The sequence below is a fragment of the Mobula birostris genome, chromosome 5 (genome assembly GCF_030028105.1).
Source record: "Mobula birostris isolate sMobBir1 chromosome 5, sMobBir1.hap1, whole genome shotgun sequence".
NCBI lineage: Eukaryota > Metazoa > Chordata > Chondrichthyes > Myliobatiformes > Myliobatidae > Mobula > Mobula birostris.
This window is the reverse complement of record NC_092374.1, coordinates 74475844-74496377: the sequence shown is the minus strand read 5'-3', so window position 1 is coordinate 74496377 and position 20534 is coordinate 74475844. Positions and strand designations below refer to the sequence as shown.

Below are 20534 nucleotides of genomic sequence, written 5' to 3'. Positions count from 1 at the left end.
AAATCATTGGTTTATGAAATCTACACGAGATTATATGAGGATATAACCAGTAGAATTGAGGGCCTCCATTGGTCAGAGTCGATCATGAACATTGTGATTAGGTATTTACATGATGTCCAAGCCAGGGCTGTACAATATGGGGAGCAAACTGTTACCCATGTAAACAGACTCCCCTCCTTACACAGCTGATGAATCCAAATGAACAGCAGAGACTGATACAATTAGGCACCAGCAGCATCGCATGAGTTGCCAGTCAGCATTGAACTCAGTGTAGGACTGACTTAAGGGCTCCAGCTCTAAATTTTTCCTCAGGGTTTACTCTCAAAGCCTTCCCCATGAGTGCAAAGCAGCAGAGGTTTTAGATCAGAGTTTTCCTTCTCCTAGATGAGTTACCAATCATGGCTGACAAGCCCCATCTGCTTGAAAGGACTGTTTTAAGGTAGTATAAGCATGGGAAAACCAGTGGATGAGGTTGGTTGGTTGGTTGGTGCATTTGAACTTTCAGAAGGCTTTTGATGTGACTCCTCATGTGTGCAAATTTAAAGCACATGGGATTAGGAGTAATTTGCTGGCATGAATTGAGAATTGGTTACAGACAGGAAAAGAGAGTTTAAAAAAATTGGTTGTTTTCTGGGTTGCTGGCAGAGATCAGTGGTGTGCTGCAGGGATCATTGCTTGGGCTAAGCTTTCCACAGTGTATCTCAGTGAGTTGAATGAGAGAACTACATAAATTTTTTGAGTTACATACAACACCATTTGAGTGAAGCAGGGCTGAATGTAACCTGTGAAGAAGATGTAAAGAGGCTTTAATCTGATTTAGAATAAACAGGGCAAGTGGGCATAAACAATACAACATGGAAATAAATGTGAGATTTCATTCAGAAACACACAGAAAGGTAATATTTTGTTTGGGAAAGGCACTTGGGTGTTTTTGTATACCATTTTGCTGAAAGCCAGCATTCAGGTGCAGTAAGCTGTTAGGAAAGCAAATGGTGTGTGGCCTTTATTGCAAGAGGATTTGAGTACAGGAGAAAAATATCTTGATACGGCTGTCCAGGGCCTTCGTGATATCCCATCTGAAATATTGTTTATAATTTGTTCTCTTAATCTGAGGAAGACCACTCTTGCTGTAGAAGGAAAGCAATGCAGGTTTCTGAAATGGCAAGACAAATGTATGACATCTTATTTTCACTGGCATTTAAAAGAATGAGAATGGAATTCATAGATACCTAAATGCAGAGAGAATGTTTATGATGGAGATCAGGACTGGGGGTTAGAAGCACAGGGTAAAGGGTATGCCATTCAGAACTGAGATAAGGAGAGTTTTCTTTTTCACCTAGTTGGTGATGAACGTTTGGAATTCTCTAAGCAGAAGGCAAAGGAAGCCACAACATTAAGTAGATTCAAAAAGGAAGTAAAAGTAATTCTCAAATATTTCTATACCTCTATAAAATCTCCCTTCGTTCTCCTATACTCTAGGGATAAAGTCCTAACCTGTATAGACTTCCCCTATAACCCAGGTCCTCAAGTCCTGACAACATCTGGAGTTATACCATTATATCTGGAGTTATATTAAGAAATACATACTGGAATTATATAGAGATCCTGATTAGATATTTTTAAGAAATGATAAAATTGTTTGTGTTTTGTAGTAAAATGCTTCTACTTACATTTTGGAGATTATAGAAGTGTGAAAACTGACACTAAGATATCCTATCCTTTCTCACATCTCCTTTGTGCTGTGAGTTGTGTAGGGACTCCTTAATTTCAATAAGCAAAATTCATCCAGACTGTTAAGGGTTAAGTTCGCTGTGTATGTTACCATTTACATTGTATGTTATTACGTTTTGGGACAGGGTTTTCTTCTTATATACGACGTTGCCATTTGCTGGTGGGTTCAGTAAAGTGTCCGTTAGAAGTAATTACAGTATACACATGTTGCTTTTTGTCAACACGCCTACAGTTGTATTTTTTTGGCCATCCTCTTCATAGCTCCCAAAATCTTCTTTGGATTTGCACTTATGTACTTTTGCATGTCTTTCTATTTTTAGTGTATTATAAGTCATTAGTGCTGCCTTATTTAATGCTTCTAACCCTACAGAGTACAGTAATATGTGATAGTGCATTTTCAAATATAAAACTTCAGAGAACATAATTATATTTTGGTAATTATGTAAAAGAAAATGTCTCTTGATAGAATTTACATGTTCTGGTTTAATTATTTATTGAAAATACAGTGGATTCCAGTTAATTGGGATACATCAGGACCAATACATTTTGGCCCAATTATGCGGCTGTTTCAATAGCTGAAGTTTCATTGAAATAGTTAAAAGAGTATAAAAAAGACAAACTACTGTTTAACTCAGAACTAATTGGAACACTATCAATACTACTACAGTACTATAAAACTGTTTATTAGTTCCTAATAGTTATTGAAAGAGGAGTTAATCCAGTGTAGGCTGTCGTGTTCTTTTGATTGACTATAAATGAACAAAATCAGCGTAGACATCTAGTGCAGATAATGGACTGCCTTCATGCAATTCTTTCAACAACTGCATCCTCCAAATCTTCATTTTCATTGTAACATTCAAGATGTTTGTCAAATCTTTCAAATTCTTTGTAGTGTCTAACTTGTTGAAGTGGTGAAATCATTTCATTTTCATTCCTGGCCGTTTCTGCTATCTCCAAGCTTGAATGCTTGAAAATGCTGTAAGCAAAATAGTTCTGAATTGTCTTACTGATTATTTCTCACCAACTATCAGTGACAAAAATCACTGCTTTTTGAAAACAAGCACAAGTCATTGAAGCTATTTAAAATCTGTTCGCTTTAAGCACAGTATAGTGCCCAACAGCTGTACAAGTGCATGCGACTAACACCAGTTAGAAACTGTTCAGAAATAGTCCCCTGCCTTAATTAAGTGGCATTGTGTCCCAAATAAACAAAAGGAATCCCAGCTATTTCCTCTATTACTTCTTGTTTTTTTAACAATTAGCCCAAATAAGTGGCTGCCCCAATTATCCAGAATCCACTGTATACTTATGTTTCAAGATGGTTTAATGTCATTTCCAGTACACAAGAGCAAGGAAAACAAACATTTGTTACTCCGGATCCCTGTGTGGGATCTTTCATTATGTTACTGGACTTTTTCTGGCACCTTTCTGTATATGTAAAACTCCAAGCAAAACAAAATCTGGTTCTGTTTGATTTAATTGTATGCTTGTAATTCTCAAAACTTGTATTTCTCATTCATAAAGTCCTTGAGACCTGCACTTCTCAACATCAGAGATATGTGTTATCGCATTAGTGACATGGCTCTCTGTAAAATTAACAAAGGACACACGTATACCCTGGAAGAGTTCAAGTCAATTCAATCTCAACAACTTAGTGAGGTAATGTATACACATCTGAAATGCTATCTGACATGCTTTTATATGACTTTTTAAAAATCTTTGATATGGCCACGATTTCCAAGTCATTATTACCGACTGCGGGCTATGATTAAGAGACATACAAAGGGGCTGAAATGAATTATTGAAAGTCTGTGATAACACTTTTTCATTATATTACGTGGAGTTCAACATTAAAGGAAGGAACAGTTTGAATCATTAGCTAAAATGTTTAATACTGGGACTTAAATGGGGAAACCTTCATTAAAGCCTTTGACAATATCTCATGTGAGGCCCTGGGCCCATGGAATCCAGGGCAAGTCAACAATTTGGATTGAAAGTTGTGCTGACTTTCTCTAACATCATCCCCTGTCTTTCAATCGAGCACAACTTTGAATCCATTGACTGGATGCCTATAACTATTGGAGTTCACAGAAATTAGAGTTGGGTCTCTTGCTTTTTATCATCATCATCAGTATAATTATGTGCCGTGGCATATGACGTGAGTGATCATGGTCTTTAACCATGACTGTTCTTAGCAAATTTTTCTACAGAAGTGGCTTGCCATTGCAGCCTTCTCGGCGGTGTCTTTACAAGACGTGTGACTCCAGCCATTAACAATACTCTTCAGAGATCGTTTACCTGGCGGTAGTGGTTGCATAACCAGGATGTGATATGCGTCATCTACTCATAGACCTACTCCTATGGCTTCACATGATCCTGATCTGGGGGCCGGAGTTGCTAAGCAGGTGCTACACCTTACCCAAGGGTGACCTGCAGGCCAGTGGAAGGAAGGAGCACCTTGCACCTCCTTTGGTAAAGAATTATCTCCACCACACCACCCAATTTTATTATATACATGAATAATTTGGTTATAGATGCAAGTATACATTATCAGTAAATTTCCAGATAATACTAACATTGGTGGAGTTATTGATAGTATTTAGGGTAGTTTTCGGCTACAGGGTAATGGTGATATGATTGTGATGGGAAATAGGTGGGTATCAGGAGTTTAATTCTGATAAATGAGGTGATACATTTTGCAAGTATTAGTCAAGCCAGAATATAATCATGAATGAATGGAGTATACCACTACCAACAATTCTATGGAGCATTGAGGAACAGAGGTACCTTGATGCGTCTGTTCAAATATCTTTGAAGGATACAGTGCCAGTCGATAACATGCTTAGGAATGCATAAGGATGCTGGCCTTCATTATTCAGTGTGATTGAATATATTCCCTAATGTTACAAATTATGGTCACGTGCTATAGGAAAAATGTAGGTGAGTGGTAGAATCTATAACTAGTTGATGAGAAAATTATGAAAATAAAAATGGGAGTACTGAAGGGAGCTGATGGTCAATTGGACTTGATAGGCAGAAGGGCTTGTTTTTTCTGTGTCTAGTTTTGATTTTGTGATTTTATGATCAAGGATATCATCCTCAATGTCCAGTTCAATATTTAAAACATATTATCTGGCTAACATCGTATGGTGTAAATAGGATATTATTATTCTCAAAATGGCTGCCATATTTCTTACATCTAAAAAATAATTGCCTGCAGTTGTGCTTTTCAAGCTTTCAACTATCAACCCTTCCCTTCTTGGAATCTTGTTGTTCTTGCCCCAGTAAAACTTTAGTCCTAGAAGATGAGTGACAGCTGTAAAGGTGTAAAGTAAAGATGATATGCACTATTTGTTTGATGGCCCATCATTGTGCAAATCTGTAATGCATGGGAATTGATCCAATACTCCAAAAGATCTTTGTTACAAAAGAAAACATTTAGGTTAGGGGCCATAGTCATGGGTCATGAAGGGAAAGAGAGGCCAAAGGAGAGGAAGTGTTGGAAACAAGTTGTAGGGGATCAAGATTTTGTGATTTTTAGTAGCCTTGTTACTTGGGATTGGTTTATTGTCAGATGCTAGGAGCTGTGCAAACAGATGAATGAGAAGAGGCATGGATGAATAGTTGAGCATATGGGATCACTGATTAGTGTAAGTGTTGGCTGAGGAACTCAACTAACAACTCAAGGTTGGAGTTGCGACATACACAGACAATTGCTGTGATGCTTCTGATCTTATTATTCTATGTGCTGGAATTCATGGCGGAAACAATGCTCAATCAGCATCCCTTTTCAGTATTAATGCTGTGGGCTTTGTGCATGCTAGTGACAGCCTGCTAGTGCACTGTCTATTTTGTACGCCTTTGGGTGATACAGTCCTTGTTTCTCTGAATACTGATGTGGCAGATACATGAAGATTCGGAAAAAAAATTAAACCCTTGACTGTCCTTTGTGACTGACTTCTGTTTGTCAATGATATTGAAATGCGCAGGCAAAATTAAAAGGTCATGGTACTAACGGGTTGAATGAAACCAGATGAACAAAATTTAAGACCCATATTTGAGAAGCAGTTCGGTACTTGCCCTGCTTCAATATTGTATTTGTGGCTATAATAGTTGACAGATATCAATCACAACTGAACTAAATACTGTCTGAAGTGTTATTGCAGAGGTTGAGGTAAAGTGATTGCAGCCTGAAGAACATGAGGAGATTTAGGCTACCGTTATGAACCCTTTTCTCTTTGCTCCTTCTGTGCTGTGGAAGACATCCTGCCTCATCCCTGTGCCGAAGACGCCGCGCCCCAGCGGCCTCAATGACTACAGACCGGTGGCATTGACCTCCCACATCATGAAGACCCTGAAGAGGCTTGTTCTGGAGCTGCTCCGGCCTATGGTCAGGCCACACTAAGATCCCCTCCAGTTCACCTACCAGCCCCGACTAGGAGTTGAGGATGCCATCGTCTACTTGCTGAACTGTGTCTACGCCCACCTGGACAAGCCAGTGAGCACTGTGAGGGTCATGTTTTTTGACTTCTCCAGTGCGTTCAACACCATCTGCCCTGCTCTGCTGGGGGAGAAGCTGACAGCGATGCATGTGGATGCTTCCCTGGTGTCATGGATTCTTGATTACCTGACTGGCAGACCACAGTACGTGTGCTTACAACACTGTGTGTCCAACAGAGTGATCAGCAGCACTGGGGCTCCACAGGGGACTGTCTTGTCTCCCTTTCTCTTCACCATTTAGACCTCAGACTTCAACTACTGCACAGAGTCTTGTCATCTTCAGAAGTTTTCTGATGACCCTGCCGTAGTTGGATGCATCAGCAAGGGAGATGAGGCTGAGTACAGGGCTATGGTAGGAAACTTTGTCACATAGTGTGAGCAGAATTATCTGCAGCTTAATGTGAAGAAGACTAAGTAGCTGGTGGTAGACCTGAGGAGAGCTAAGGTACTGGTGACCCCTGCTTCCATCCAGGGGGTCAGTGTGGACATGGTGGAGGATTACAAATACTTGGGGATACGAATTGACAATAAACTGGACTGGTCAAAGAACACCGAGGCTGTCTACAAGAAGAGTCAGAGCCGTCTCTATTTCCTGAGGAGACTGAGGTCCTTTAACATTTGCCGGATGACGCTGAGGATTTCTACGAGTCTGTGGTGGCCAGTGCTATCATGTTTGCTGTTGTTTGCTGGGGCAGCAGGCTGAGGGTAGCAGACACCAACAGAATCAACAAATTCATTCGTAAGGCCAGTGATGTTGTGGGGATGGAACTGGTCTCGCTGACGATGGTGTCTGAAAAGAGGATGCTGTCCAAGTTGCATGCCATCTTGGACAATGTCTCCCATCCACTACATAATGTACTGGTTGAGCACAGGAGTACATTCAGCCAGAGACTCATTCCACCGAGATGCAACACAAGAGTGTCATAGGAAGTCATTCCTGCCTGTGGCCATCAAACTTTACAACTCCTCCCTTGGAGGGTCAGACACCCTGAGCCAATAGGCTGGTCCTGGACTTATTTCATAATTTACTGGCATAATTTACATATTACTGTTTAACTATTTATGGTTTTATTACTATTTATTATTTATGGTGCAACTGTAATGAAAACCAATTTCCCCCGGGATCAATAAAGTATGACTATGACTAGTAGCTAAGTCTCAAGAGGACTGTTTACTAGGAAGTAGATGTCTAGAAAATACTTCTTTCAGCATAAGTTTTTATATGTGCAGAAGCATGCACTGACTGCCAGAAATCCTTTGTACTCCATAGAATTTTCAGGCAGCTACAAGAAAGATGCCAATCAATATCAGTCAATTGATTTTACTTGGTCATATTGTGGGAAGAGCCCTATGAAGCATTAGGAAATGGCAAACCTTTCCACAGTAGAGAATACATTGTTATATACAAGCCTCAGCTTGTGATCTCTTGTAGTCTCACCTATGACTGGTAGCCTTGGCCTGGCTCCTTTGAGCTGTGGATAGGGTTATCCTCATCACATGTCAGAATGCCAAAGTGTGAGAGCTGGGAAACCTGCAGTTGTTCATTGAACCCTGTGCACTTAGTACATAGCCTAATTCCAGGTATCTCTACTAACAGTTACAATACTTGTATGTCATACAAGAAATGGACCATTTTTCACTCATGGTGTTGAAAGGTTTGAGCCATACCTACATAGTATGAATGTTATACTTGATTATCCATACCAATGAATTTGGATTTCTCAACTATTTTCATTTGGCAGGGTTCCGAGAAGCTGGCTCAATTCAGGAAAATTGCACAGCAGACTGTCAAGATTGCTTGCTGCACGGCTCTATTAGAAGCTGGATATATACCAGATGACTATTTGTCTGAAATTCAGAGTGCAGGTACTCACCTAAGCATACGTATATGTGTAGCTAGACATGTATTTAACATTAGCAAACTTGTGCCTAATTTGTCACTAAGTAAGTTCAGAGTGAATCATTTACCTCCACTGCACACTTTGCCAGCCTGAAACTGAACCTCTTAATATTAAAAAACAATGTTTTGAAGAGGACAGTGCAGTAGATATGGCTTACATGGAATCTTTCGGGCTTTAGACAACAATGCCCTGGATTTCAGAAAGGTTTTCCTTGGGACACCAATCCAAAAGGTTAGGACCCAAGGGATCCAGGTCAAGGAAAAAAAGTATCCAACATTGGCTTGGCAACAGGACACAAAGAATGATGGCAAAAGGTTAATTTTGTGATTGGATGCCAGTGACTTGTGATGTTCTTCAAAAATCTGGGTATCTTCCTGTTTTTAATATATGTGAATAATTTGAATGTGGATGTAGGTAGACATGATCAGTAAGGTCAAAAATGGTGTTGTTGTTGATAGTATGGCAGGTGGTCATAGGTTACAGGATGAAATCAATGCACTGGTGAAATTAGCTGGGAAGTGGCAGATGGAGTTTAATCCTGATAAATATGAACTGATGCATTTTGGGGCTAGAACATATGCATGGCAAAGTGCAAAGGGATACTGAGGAACAGAAGGACCTTAATTTATAAGTTCAAAGATCCCTGAAGTGACAGCATAAATAGATAACGTGGTTAAGCAGGCATATAGTATGACCTTCATCAGTGGGATATTGAATACAAGAGAAGGGGGATTATGCTACATGTTCATAAAATATTAGTCAGACCTCTGCTGCAGTCACCACATAATATGAAAGATTTGAATTCATTGGAGGGGTTGCAGAGGAGTTTTGCCAGAATTTTATGTGGTTTGGAGCATTTACGTTATAAGAGACTGGAGAGGCAAAAACAATTTACCCAGGAGCAGAGGAGGTTAAGAGGAATTGTGCTCGAGGTATATGAGATAATAGTTATTAGATATGGAAGACTGTAAGAAAACTTACTTCATATCAGAGGAAGAGAAAACTAAAGGACGCAGATTTAAGTTAATGGATAAAAGATTATATGAGATCTGATGGGGTTTTATTCTTATCCAGAGAGTGGTAAGTAACTGGGATACATTTTCTGAGGGTGTGTGAAAGTTGCTGGCAGCATTTAAGAAATGACTACAGATTCTCTTGAATCATCTTGGTATATTCAACCATGACCCAAGTACTGGAAATTGAGATTAATCCAGAAAGATCATAATCAAAATGGCTGGTCTGATAGTTTCTGTTTCCAGGCTCCTCGATAGAATATAGAACATAGAAAAATGCAGCACAGTACAGGCCATTCAGCCCAAGATATTGTGCTGACCCTTTAACCTACTCTAAAATCAATATAGCCTTTACAAAATGCAAGAGGAAATCAGCAGGTTAGACGGCATTTATGGAAAGGAACAAGCAGTCAATGTTGGGTTGAGACCCTTCACCACAACTGGAAAGGAAGGGGGAAGACACCAGAATAAGAAGGTGGGGCAGGGGAAGGTGTACAAGCTTGAAGGTGATAGGTGAAGCCAGGTATATGGGGGGAGGGGATGAAATGAGAAACTGGGAGATGGTAGGTGGAAAAGGTAAAGGGCTGAAGAAGTAATCTGATATGAGAAGATAGTGGACCATGGGAGAAAGGAAGGAGGAAGGGCACCAGGGAGAAGTGACAGACAGGTGAGGAGAAGAGAAGAGGGGAGCCAGAGTGGGGAAAAATTACTGGAAGTTATAGAAATCCATGTTCATGTCATCAGGTTAGCGGCCACCCAGATGGAATGAGAGTTATTGCTCCTCCAGTCCGAGAGTGGCCTCATTGTGACTGTAGAGGAGGCCATGTTGGAATGGCAATGAGGATTGGAATTTAAATAGTTGGCCATTCCTTGTTGCAGATGGAACAAAGGGGTGTGACAAAATGGTCTCCCAAACTATGTCAGGTTTCACTGATGTAGAGGAGGCTGCATTGGGAGCACTGAATACAGTAAACAGCCCCATCAGATTTGCAGGTGAATCATTGCCTCCTATGCTTACCTGCCACCTCATAAGTCTCTGGATCCAGCACTTGATTCTGTCCAACTTCTACCATCTTCAGCAAGATCCTACCCTCAAACATCTGCTTTCTGCAACGATTGCACTCTAAGTGATTCCCTTGTCCACTCATCCCTCTCCAATAATCTTCCTCCTGGCACTAAACCCTGTAAGCAGAAGAAGAAGTGCTACACCTACCCATTGGCCTTCTCCCTCACCTTCATTCAGGGCCCCAAACAGTTCTTCTGGATGAGGCAACTCTGGGTGAGACATGATAGAGATTGGAGGACCACTTTGTCCAGCACTTCAGTCCATCTGTAACAAGCAATGTTCAACCATTTCAATTCCAATTCCTTTTCCTATTCCAACTTGTGGGTCCATGGCCTCCTCTACTCTCACACTGTGGCCACTCTCAGGTTAGACCATAAGACCATAAGATATAGGAGCTGAAGTAGGCCATTCAGCCAATCGAGTCTGCTGTGCCACTCAATCATGGGCTGATCCACTTCTTCCAGTCATCCCCACTCCCCTGCCTTCTCCCCATACTTTTTGATGCCTTGGCTAATCAAGAACCTATCTATCTCTGCCCTAAAAGCACCTAATGACTTGGTCTCTGCAGCCGCTCATGGCAACAAATTCCACAGATTTACCACCCTCTGACTAAAGTAATTTCTCTGCATCTCTGTTCTAAATGGACGTCCTTTAATCCTGAAGTTGTGCTCTCTTGCCATATCTAATCTGTTCAGGCCTTTTAATATTTGGAATGTTTCTGTGAGATCCTCCCTCATTCTCCTGAACTCCAGCTAATACAGCTAGATGTTCCTCATGTGGTAACCCTTTCATTCCTGGAATCATTCTCGTGACTCTCCTCTGAACCCTCTCCAATGTCAGTATATCCTTTCTAAAATAAGGAACCCAAAACTGCACACAATACTCCAAGCGTGGTCTCACAAGTGCCTTATAGAGCCTCAACATCACATCCCTGCTCTTATATTCTATATCTCTGGAAATGAATGCCAACATTGCTTTCACCTTCTTCACAACCGACTCAACCTGGAGGTTAACCTTTAGAGTATCCTGCACAACGACCCCCAAGTCCCTTTGCATCTCTGCATTTTGAAATCTCTCCCCATCTAAATAATAATCTGCCCGTTTATTTCTTCCACCAAAGAGCATGACCATACACTTTCCAACATTGTATTTCATTTGCCACTTCTCTGCCATTCCCCTAAACTATCTAAGGCTCTCTGTTTCCTCAACACTACCCGCTCCTCCACTTATCTTTGTTTCATCAGCAAATTTAGCCACAAATCCATTAATCGCATAGTCCAAATCATATTCCATCTGGGTAGTCTCCAACCTGACAGCACGAGCATAGATTTCTCTAACTTCCATCTGCAACATGCAGGATTTCCTGGTAGACAACCATTTTAATTCTAATTCCCATTCCCATTCTGACATGTTGGTTCATGGCCCCCTCTGTCATAAAGTTATACAGCCTGAAAAAGGGCCATTTAGCCCAATTGCCCATGCTGACCCATTTGCCTGCATCTACCCATCAAGTCTGTAATTCTTACAGGTACCTGTGACCACCTAGGTATTTGCTCCTTGAATGCTCGTGTGCTACTGGGAAGCCCATAATATAACCTTGGCAAAGTGATCACCTCCTTCTTATTGCTAAGTTCCACTCATATAGCCTCACTGGATGATCTGTAATATCCTTCCCAAGTACTGCTATGTTGTTGTCCCAAATCAATGTACCTCCTCTTTTACGTACATCCCTGTAACATGTTTAAACACAGATTCCTGCGCTTTCCTCAATCATGTTTCAGTTATGACTATAATATTCCATTCGTACACCCCAAGTCTTCTGCCTTACCTATCAGCTTCCTGTATTAGAATAAACTGCAGTTATCTTATCAGTCCTTACCTGTCCAGCCCTGCCTGTGAGATTCAAATAGGATGCAAACACATCACTTCATAAAAATCCTAAGCAAATTTTGTCATTTGTTTGCTGAGTTATTCCTTGGAGAGGATGTTTAGTCATTATAGATTTGCAAGGCAGGCCACAGAAAGGACAGTGTAATGTAACGAGAGAAATGAGAGCTGAAACAATATTGAGCATTTATCGTTGTTATGTTATTTTAACAAGTGTATGTTGGGACAGTACAAAAAAATATAGCTTTTGCGGTTAACTATTCCTACATAATCCAAAAGAGTTTTGTTGCAAAAAGACCCACATTTTCTAAGTTTTCAAAATGAAAGCTCCCATAACTTCTCAAATACAAGCTATATTGAAGAATGCAATGTGGGACACATTAGGGCCAAATCAAAAATATATACAGGGGGGCTGTTTCTTATTCACGGAAGAGGAAGTCTCTTTTAAATCCGTATTGCCATGATGAGGTTGGAGGAGCACCTTCTCATACTCCATCTGGGTAGCCTCCAGCCTGATGGTATGAACATTGATTTCTCTAACCTCTGATAATGTTTCCCCCTCCCCACTCCCTCTTTTTCCAAACTCTCTCTTACCTCTTCTCTTCTCCTCACCTCCCTAACACCTCTACCCCTCCTTACTCCCTTTCTTCCATGGTCCACTCTCCTATCTTACCAGTTTCCTTCTTCTATAGCATTTTGCACCTATTACCTCCCTACTTCTCACTTCAACACCCCTCGCCCATCCACCTGGCTTCACCTTCTAACTTGCATTCCTTCCCCTCACCCCACCTTCTTATCCTGGCTTCTTCCGCCTTCCTTTCCAGACCTGATGATGGGTCTTGACCCGAAATGTCAACTGTTTATTCCTTTCCATAGATGCTCCTTGACCTGCTGAGTACCTTCAACATTTTGTATGTGTTACTCTGGATTTCTAGCATCTGCAGAATCTCTTGTGTTATATCTAACCCTTCCCTCCATTTTACATTTATCTACGTTACCTAGCTGTCTTTAAAATGTCCCTATTATATCTGCCTCTACTACCACCCTGGCACCTAACACCTTCTGTGTAAAAAACCTACCTCTGATATTGGCCCCACTTTCCTCCAAAAACCTTAAAGTTATGCCCCCTCATATTATCCATTTCCACCTTGGGAGGACATCTCCGGCTGTTGACTTTATCTATGCTTCTTATCATCTTGTACATCTCTATCAAGTCATCTCACATTCTCACATCCTCCTCCTTTCCAAAGAGAAAAGACCTAGCCCACTCAACCTATCCTCGGAAATAGGAAAAGGAAGTCAATAAGCCAGATCAGAGTTGAACCCACAATCTTCTGATCCATAGTTAGACACATTATCCATTTTGCCACTCCCCGAAACTGTAACCGACCTGGGTCAGTACTTGTTGGAGATAAAAAGAATGAGGGGAGATCTCATTGAAACCTATTGAATATTGAAAAGCGAAGACAATGAGTACCTAAATATGATATTTCCTATAGTGAGGGTGCTTTGGACCAGAGGGCACAGCTTCAGACTTTCCTTTAGAAGAGAGATGAGGAGGAATTTCTGTAGTTAAGGTAGTGTGACTCTATGGATATCATTGCCACAATCAGCTGAGTATATTTAAAGTGGAGCTAGATATGATTAGTTAGGGCATTAACTGTTATAGGGTGAAGGTAGGAGAATAGGTTTGAGAGGGATGATAAATCAGCTGTGATGAGATGGCAGAGAGCCTTGTTAGGCTGAATGTCCTAATTCTGCCTGGATACCTTATGGTCTTGATTTTTTGGATTTGATGTCCTCCTGAAATCTAGATGTCATATTATTCAGCCCATCGAGTCTGCTCCGCCATTCCATCATGGCTGTTCAGGGTCCCATTCAACCCCATACACCTGCCTTCTCACCATATCCTTTGATGCCCTGACCAATCAGGAAACGATCAACCTCCGCCTTAAGTATACGCATGGACTTGGCCTCCACTGCAGTCTGTGGCAGAGCATTCCACAGATTTACTACTCTCTGGCTAAAAAAAAATTACTCCTTACCTCTGTTCTAAAGGGTTTTCCCCTCAATTTTGAGGCTAAGCCCTCTAGTTCTGGATACCCCACCATAGGAAACATCCTCTCCACGTCCACCCTATCTAGTCCTTTCAACATTCAGTTTGTCTCAATGAGATCCCCCTGCTTTCTTCTAAATTCCAGTGAGTACAGACCCAAAGCTGCCAAACACTCCTCATATGTTAACCCCTTTATTTCTGGGAATCATCCTTGTGAACCACCTCTGGACTCTCTCCAATGACAACCTATCCTTTCTGAGATATGGGGCCCAAAGCTGTTGACTCTAAGTGTGCCTTGACTAGTATCTTATAAAGGCTCAGCATTATCTCCTTGCTTTTATATTCTATTCCCCTTGAAATAAATGCCAACATCGCATTTGCTTTCTTTACCGCAACCTCAACCTGCAAATTAACCTTCTGGAAGTCTTGCACGAGGACTCCTAAGTCCCTCTGCACCTCTGAGGTTTGAATCTTCTCCCCATTTAGATAATACTCCGCACTATTGTTCCTTTTACCAAAATGCGTGATCATACATTTCCCAACACTGCATTCTATCTGCCACTTTTTTTTGCCGATTCTTCCAATTTGTCTAAGTTCTGTTGCAATTGCATTGCTTCCTCAGCACTACCTACCCCTCCACCCATCTTTGTTTCAACTGCAGACTTTGCCACAAAGCCATCAATTCCATTATCTAAGTCATTGACACAAACAATGCGAAAAGCAGCAGCCCCAATACTGACCCCTGAGGAACATCACTAGTCACTGGCAGCCAACTAGACAAGGCCCCTTTTATTCCCACTCGCTATCTCCTGCCTGTCAGCCATTACGCAATTCATGCCAGTTTCTTTCCTGCAACACCATTGGATTTTATCTTGTTAAGCAGCCTCATGTGTGGCACCTTATCAAACGCCTTCTGAAAATTCAAGTAAATGACGTCAACTGCCTCTCCTTTGTCCACCCTGCTTGTTACTTCCTTGAAGAACTCTAACAGATTTATCAGGCAAGATTTCCCTTTACAGAAACCATGCTGACTTTGACTTATTTTGTCATTAGTCTCCAAGTACCTCGAAACCTCATCCTTAATAATAGACTCCAACACTTTCCCAACTGCTGAGGTTAGGCTAATTGCCCCATATGTCCTTTCTTTTGCCTTCTTCCCTTCTTAAAATGTTGAGTGACATTTGCAATCAACAGAAAGCTGGGGAATGACTTTCTACACCAAGGATGGTGTCTATATGGAATGAACCACGAGAGAACATGGTTAATGCAGATACATTAACAATATTTAAAAGGACAGGTCATGGATGTGAAAGGCTTAGAGGAATATGGGCCAAACTCTAACAAATGGAAATAGATTAGATGGGAATCTTGGTCAGCATGGACCAGTTGGGCCAAAAGGCCTATTTCCAAGCTGCATATCTCTATGACTCTAAAACTTGGTTTACAAGCTCAAACAAATCATCTAAGCAATATTCAGAACTACAAAGGGGTAGTAGTTTCCAGCTCTCAACAAAAGTAACTGCCACTGAAGTTAACCTGTAGATGCATTTTAAAGATATACTCACACATAAAGATTTAATCATGCAAACATTCAAAAACACTGGTACAGACATTGATTTTTACTGCTCATTGCCAATGCTCTCTTGTCCTACATTAGCATACACTACCCGCTGTCCCGATACTTTTCCCGATGTAAGTAGATCCCATCCCTAAGAATTTTTTCTAATACCTTCCCTACCACTGACGTAAGGCTCACTCGCCTATAATTTCCTGGTTTGTCACTATAGCCCTTTTTAAGCAGTGGGGACCAGCATTGATTGGTCCCCAGTGCTTGGGAACCTTACCTGTTATTAAAGAGGGTACCTGTACTCAGATTTCTGTCCACACCTTGGCAGTCTCCTGTCTTGCTTCTCTCAATAACCTTGGATAGACCCCACCAGAGCCAGGGAACTTATTCACCTAATGTTCTTCAAGAGCCCCAACACCACCTTCTTCCTTATTGGTATCAACATACTCTAGAATATCAGCAATCCTCTCCCTGATCTTGCTATCCCATGTCCTTCTCCTTGGTGAATACCAATGCAAATTATTCATTTAGTAGCTCACCCACTTCCTCTGGCTCCAGGTGTAAATTATATTCTTTGTCCTTTGGTGGTTCTACCTCCCCCTTATTATCTTATTGTTTTTAATGTATGTATGAAATGCCTTGGGATTTTCTTTAATTCTACTTGCCAATGACATTACCTGGTTCTTTTATCCCTCCTGAATTCCTGTTTAAATATACTTCTGCTTCTTTCATATTCCTCAAATGTCCAACCCAATTTCAGCTTCCTAAACATTTTATATGCATCTCTTTCCTTTTTGACTAAAGTTACAACACTTCTTCAGGCAGGTGGGGCTCATCATTCTTGGATGGCAGCCCTCCTAGGAGAAGGAAAGCTCTGATTTTAAACCTCAGCTGCCTTGCGGTCATACCCACCCATGGGAAAGGCTTCAGAAGTAAACCCCAAGGAAGAAATCTGGAGCCGGGGTACCTAAGGTGGTTTGATGTTGTTTACAGCTACTCTCTGGCAACCTCTACATCGACACTGTGCCAGTCTGTATCGGCGCTTGCCCTTCCCTTGGACCACAACAGTGATGTGGAGAGGGGGACCTGCTGCATGGGCACCAGATGGTTCTTCAAATCTTCCTGCCCAGGTTTGCGTGCTGGAGAGGCCACAGTCCACCAGAGATGTAAACTCATCTTTCCCTGGGATCGACAGCTGCCTACTAGACAACACTTCTGGTCATCCAAGGTCCCCAAAACTTTTCTTCCTTGTATTTCTTCCTCATAGGAACATCTTGGTCCTGAATTCTGACGAGCTAGCCATTAAATATCTCCCAGTTATTAAATTTGGACTTTATCTACAAACAATGCTCCGTATCTACTGACATCAAGTCTTTCTTAATAATATAATTAGCCTTTTTGGGAAAACTTACACAAGAAGCCATAATCTAATTTTGAGACAAATATTTATTGGTTTCCTTAACTGTACTGCATGACTGTTTTGATTACATAAGAAATATTGTTTTGACTTACAGAAATTGCTGAGACTGATATCTTGCATTCCAATATTGCCTTTGAGATTCTTACGGAATCATCTGACAAAATAAACTATACAGGACAAGCAAACAAGAGATCTCACTGCAGGAGGTTAACCTGGTTAGTGCGAAGACATAAAACTTCATTTTAATCAGCACAAACTGTTCGAGATAAATCTCAACTACCTAATATATTTGATTCCTTTTTAGCTTCATCCGGCTTACAGATTATCTCATAGTCAACACATTGCACATCCTTGCAGTAAAGTCCATTACAATTTTATATAATCAACTAGCAGAGAAGCTGAAGCATATTCCAGAGGAAGAACTAATTAGAATTTGGAGCACAAATGAGCAGGACAAAGAAAGTGAATTGGAAAAGAAGGTAGATATTTAGGGTATTTGTCACATTTTCCTTGAGGAATGGCAGAAATACATTTTAAAAATCTATGCATGTTCTTGGTAACATGTTATCTTGGCTTTTATGAAACTGTGCGATAATCCATATCAGTTTGGGGGGCTGCACTCGGTAGCTACCATGTTTCCTCATGCTGTCATTGCTCTATAAACTTAAGTGCTAAAATAAAGCTGAAGTAAAAATCAAGATTCTGGAGAAAGTCAACTAAAGAACCCACTGAGTTCCTCTAGCATTGTATTTTTTGCTCAACACCTTAGCATCTGCAGTCTCTTGTGTCTCCATTAAAGAAGCTGCAGCCAAGATTAAAATGCTCAGGCATGTATACACTGTAATTGCCGGATGACTATTTGGAACTTTGGACGATGGATTGATTTCACAGTATTTTAATGTTAAAAATATGAATATATCTCTGTCAGTCACTTGCACAGGTTACTGCATCTAGTATTTACATGAGTAATGTCCTTGGAGAAGACGATGAGGATGAAGATTTAGATGAGGAAGATCTCAAGGCGAAAGCTCTTCAAGAGGAAGAACTTGCTTTAACACCAATGTTTATTGTCGACATGATTTTACTTTATAATGAGTTGCTGCTTCGGCCTGCCTTGGGGGAATTTGAGGTTTGTCAATAATATTTAACTTCCAGCTAAGTAATTACATTCATTTGTTTACTTTGTTGTGAACCTGAGAAACATGGTATTATCTTCATAACGCATTATTATTTCAAATGTCTTGAGATGTTATCCCACAACATTATGAAGTACAGTGGCCAGTATTTAACTCAAACTGTTAAAGATTAAAGATTAGCTTATTCAATTAGTTTTATTTGTCACATGTACATCAAAACAATGAAACATGCAATAAAATGTGCAATTTTTTGTCCTTGACCAACACACTTGGAATGTGCTAGAGGCAGCCAACAAGTGTTACCATGCTTCTGGCACCAACATGGCACACCTACCACAACTTACTAACCTTACCAATATGTCTTTGGAATATGGGTGTAAAATGGAGCACTAGGACAAAACCCACATCGTCATGGGGAGAACGTTCAAACACTTTATCAGTGGGAATTGAACCCCAGTCTTACAACTGGTGTTGTAAAGCATTGTGCTAACCACGATGCCATCCTTCCAACTAAAGATTTAACCAGTGATGCTACTGTGCATCTTTCTGCCCTTCAAGCTAAAGATTTTATGAGCTCAGAAATCAGTTTTGCACAAAGGAAAAAAGGAACAATATGCTCAAATTAAAATAAATAAATATATTCCAGAAATTTTCTAAAGTATAAATAGGAATAAATTAAATGCATCTCGTGTCATGTTTATTTGACTTTGATTCATGTGTTTTGTTTGTCAGGTTGGGATTTCAGATATTGTCCTACAAATGCAGGCAGTTGTCCTCTCCATAACCAATCTTGTGTCTGATTCATACTTTAATGCCTTTACCAGTCCAATTATCAATAAAAAAGTTGAAGAAAAAACTTGTGGTGAGGGACCAAACCTGGCAGACATCCTTGAAGATGACAAATACATGATAGAAACCATCCAGAAGATAATGGTATGATCTATTTTATGCATTCACTGTTAATCAATATATGTTAACCATTAAAATCTCCAAGTTTAGTGTAGCAAGTGTGATTTAAAGTACATCTATTAATTCTTGAATTTCAAACCTATTAAGGATTTAATACTTTGATTACAAACCCTGAATATCCCATTCATTGCAGGAGCATTGTATTCACTATACTGTTGTGTACCAGATATATTCTCATGTGGAAGAAGGGTAGTTGCAAGTTTGAATTGTCACTGACACATTTACTACTAACCCGTTTTAGCAAGTTTGGTAGATAATTTGGACTAGCCTTTCTCAGTTGGTATACTTTTATTGGTAAAGACCATAACCAAGAGTAATGGGGACTAGTATTTAGAGTCATGTGTTATATAGCCTGCAAACAAGCCTTTCAGCACATCCCAACAGTGCCATCTAGGGCTAGTCCTATTTATCTGCATTTGGCCCATAGTCCTCTAAAGTTTTTCTATCCATGAACCTGTCCAAATGTCTTTTGAATGTTGTTGTTATACCCACCTCTACCACTTCCTCTGGCAGGTTGTTCAATATAGATTACCATCCTCTGCAGAAAAATAAATAATATTAACAAGCTATATTGCCTAACTTGCTATGCTGTTTGACATTTATGTAATCAAATTTGGACTTTCAGATGGAATAATATAAATCTAATATTTTGTTGGCATTTATCTATTAAGTTAATATCAATGTTATCTTACTTTTTGTCACCTAGAAATATAAATAGAAACTAGCACTTCCTCCAAGAAATCTATCAAGAGGGAATGATATAATCCAATGTTTTTAGCCTTAGATTCCTACAATAGAAATATGAAGGTGCAACAGACATTTGACTTGCAATAGACCAAAAAGACAGCAAAAAGCCTGCCAGGGGGAAATTCAATAGATAGAAGGCACATGGAAATTTACGTTTATGAAAATGTCTCACATTGTTAAAGGGCTTTACTGAGCTCACTTTGCCATTGAGGAGCTCAAAAGAAATCTTGCTTTTCTGGAGTTGAAACTATATTAAGTATGTGGCTTAGAGAATAGATCAGTTGACTAGGAGAACCAAAGCTGGATAGCAGCTCTTGACTTGAAAATCATAGAAGCATAGAAAACCTATAGTACAATACAGGCCCTTCGGCCCACAAAGTTGTGCCGAACATGTCCCTACCTTAGAAATTACTAGGCTTACCTATAGCCCTCTATTTTTCTAAGCTCCATGTACCTATCCAAAAGTCTCTTAAAAGACCCTATCATATCCACCTCCACCACTGTTGCTGGCAGCCCATTCCACTCACTGACTACTCTCTGA

General features: G+C 40.3%; 1 protein-coding gene across 3 annotated transcripts in view; it reads left to right on the top strand.

Moving 5' to 3' along the window:
* Positions 1 to 20534, top strand: part of dnah6 (dynein, axonemal, heavy chain 6) — a 408231-nt gene that overhangs the window by 31681 nt on the left and 356016 nt on the right. For 2 of the 3 annotated variants that reach the window (XM_072258211.1, XM_072258210.1), the window contains exons 6-11: positions 3256 to 3390; positions 7974 to 8097; positions 17236 to 17356; positions 17446 to 17620; positions 18070 to 18270; positions 19010 to 19210. In XM_072258211.1, coding sequence (XP_072114312.1) covers positions 3256 to 3390; positions 7974 to 8097; positions 17236 to 17356; positions 17446 to 17620; positions 18070 to 18270; positions 19010 to 19210 — 957 coding nt within the window. Of the gene's footprint in view, positions 1 to 3255; positions 3391 to 7973; positions 8098 to 17235; positions 17357 to 17445; positions 17621 to 18069; positions 18271 to 19009; positions 19211 to 20534 lie in introns of those variants that run through there. The other variant, XM_072258212.1, reaches the window with a different exon arrangement.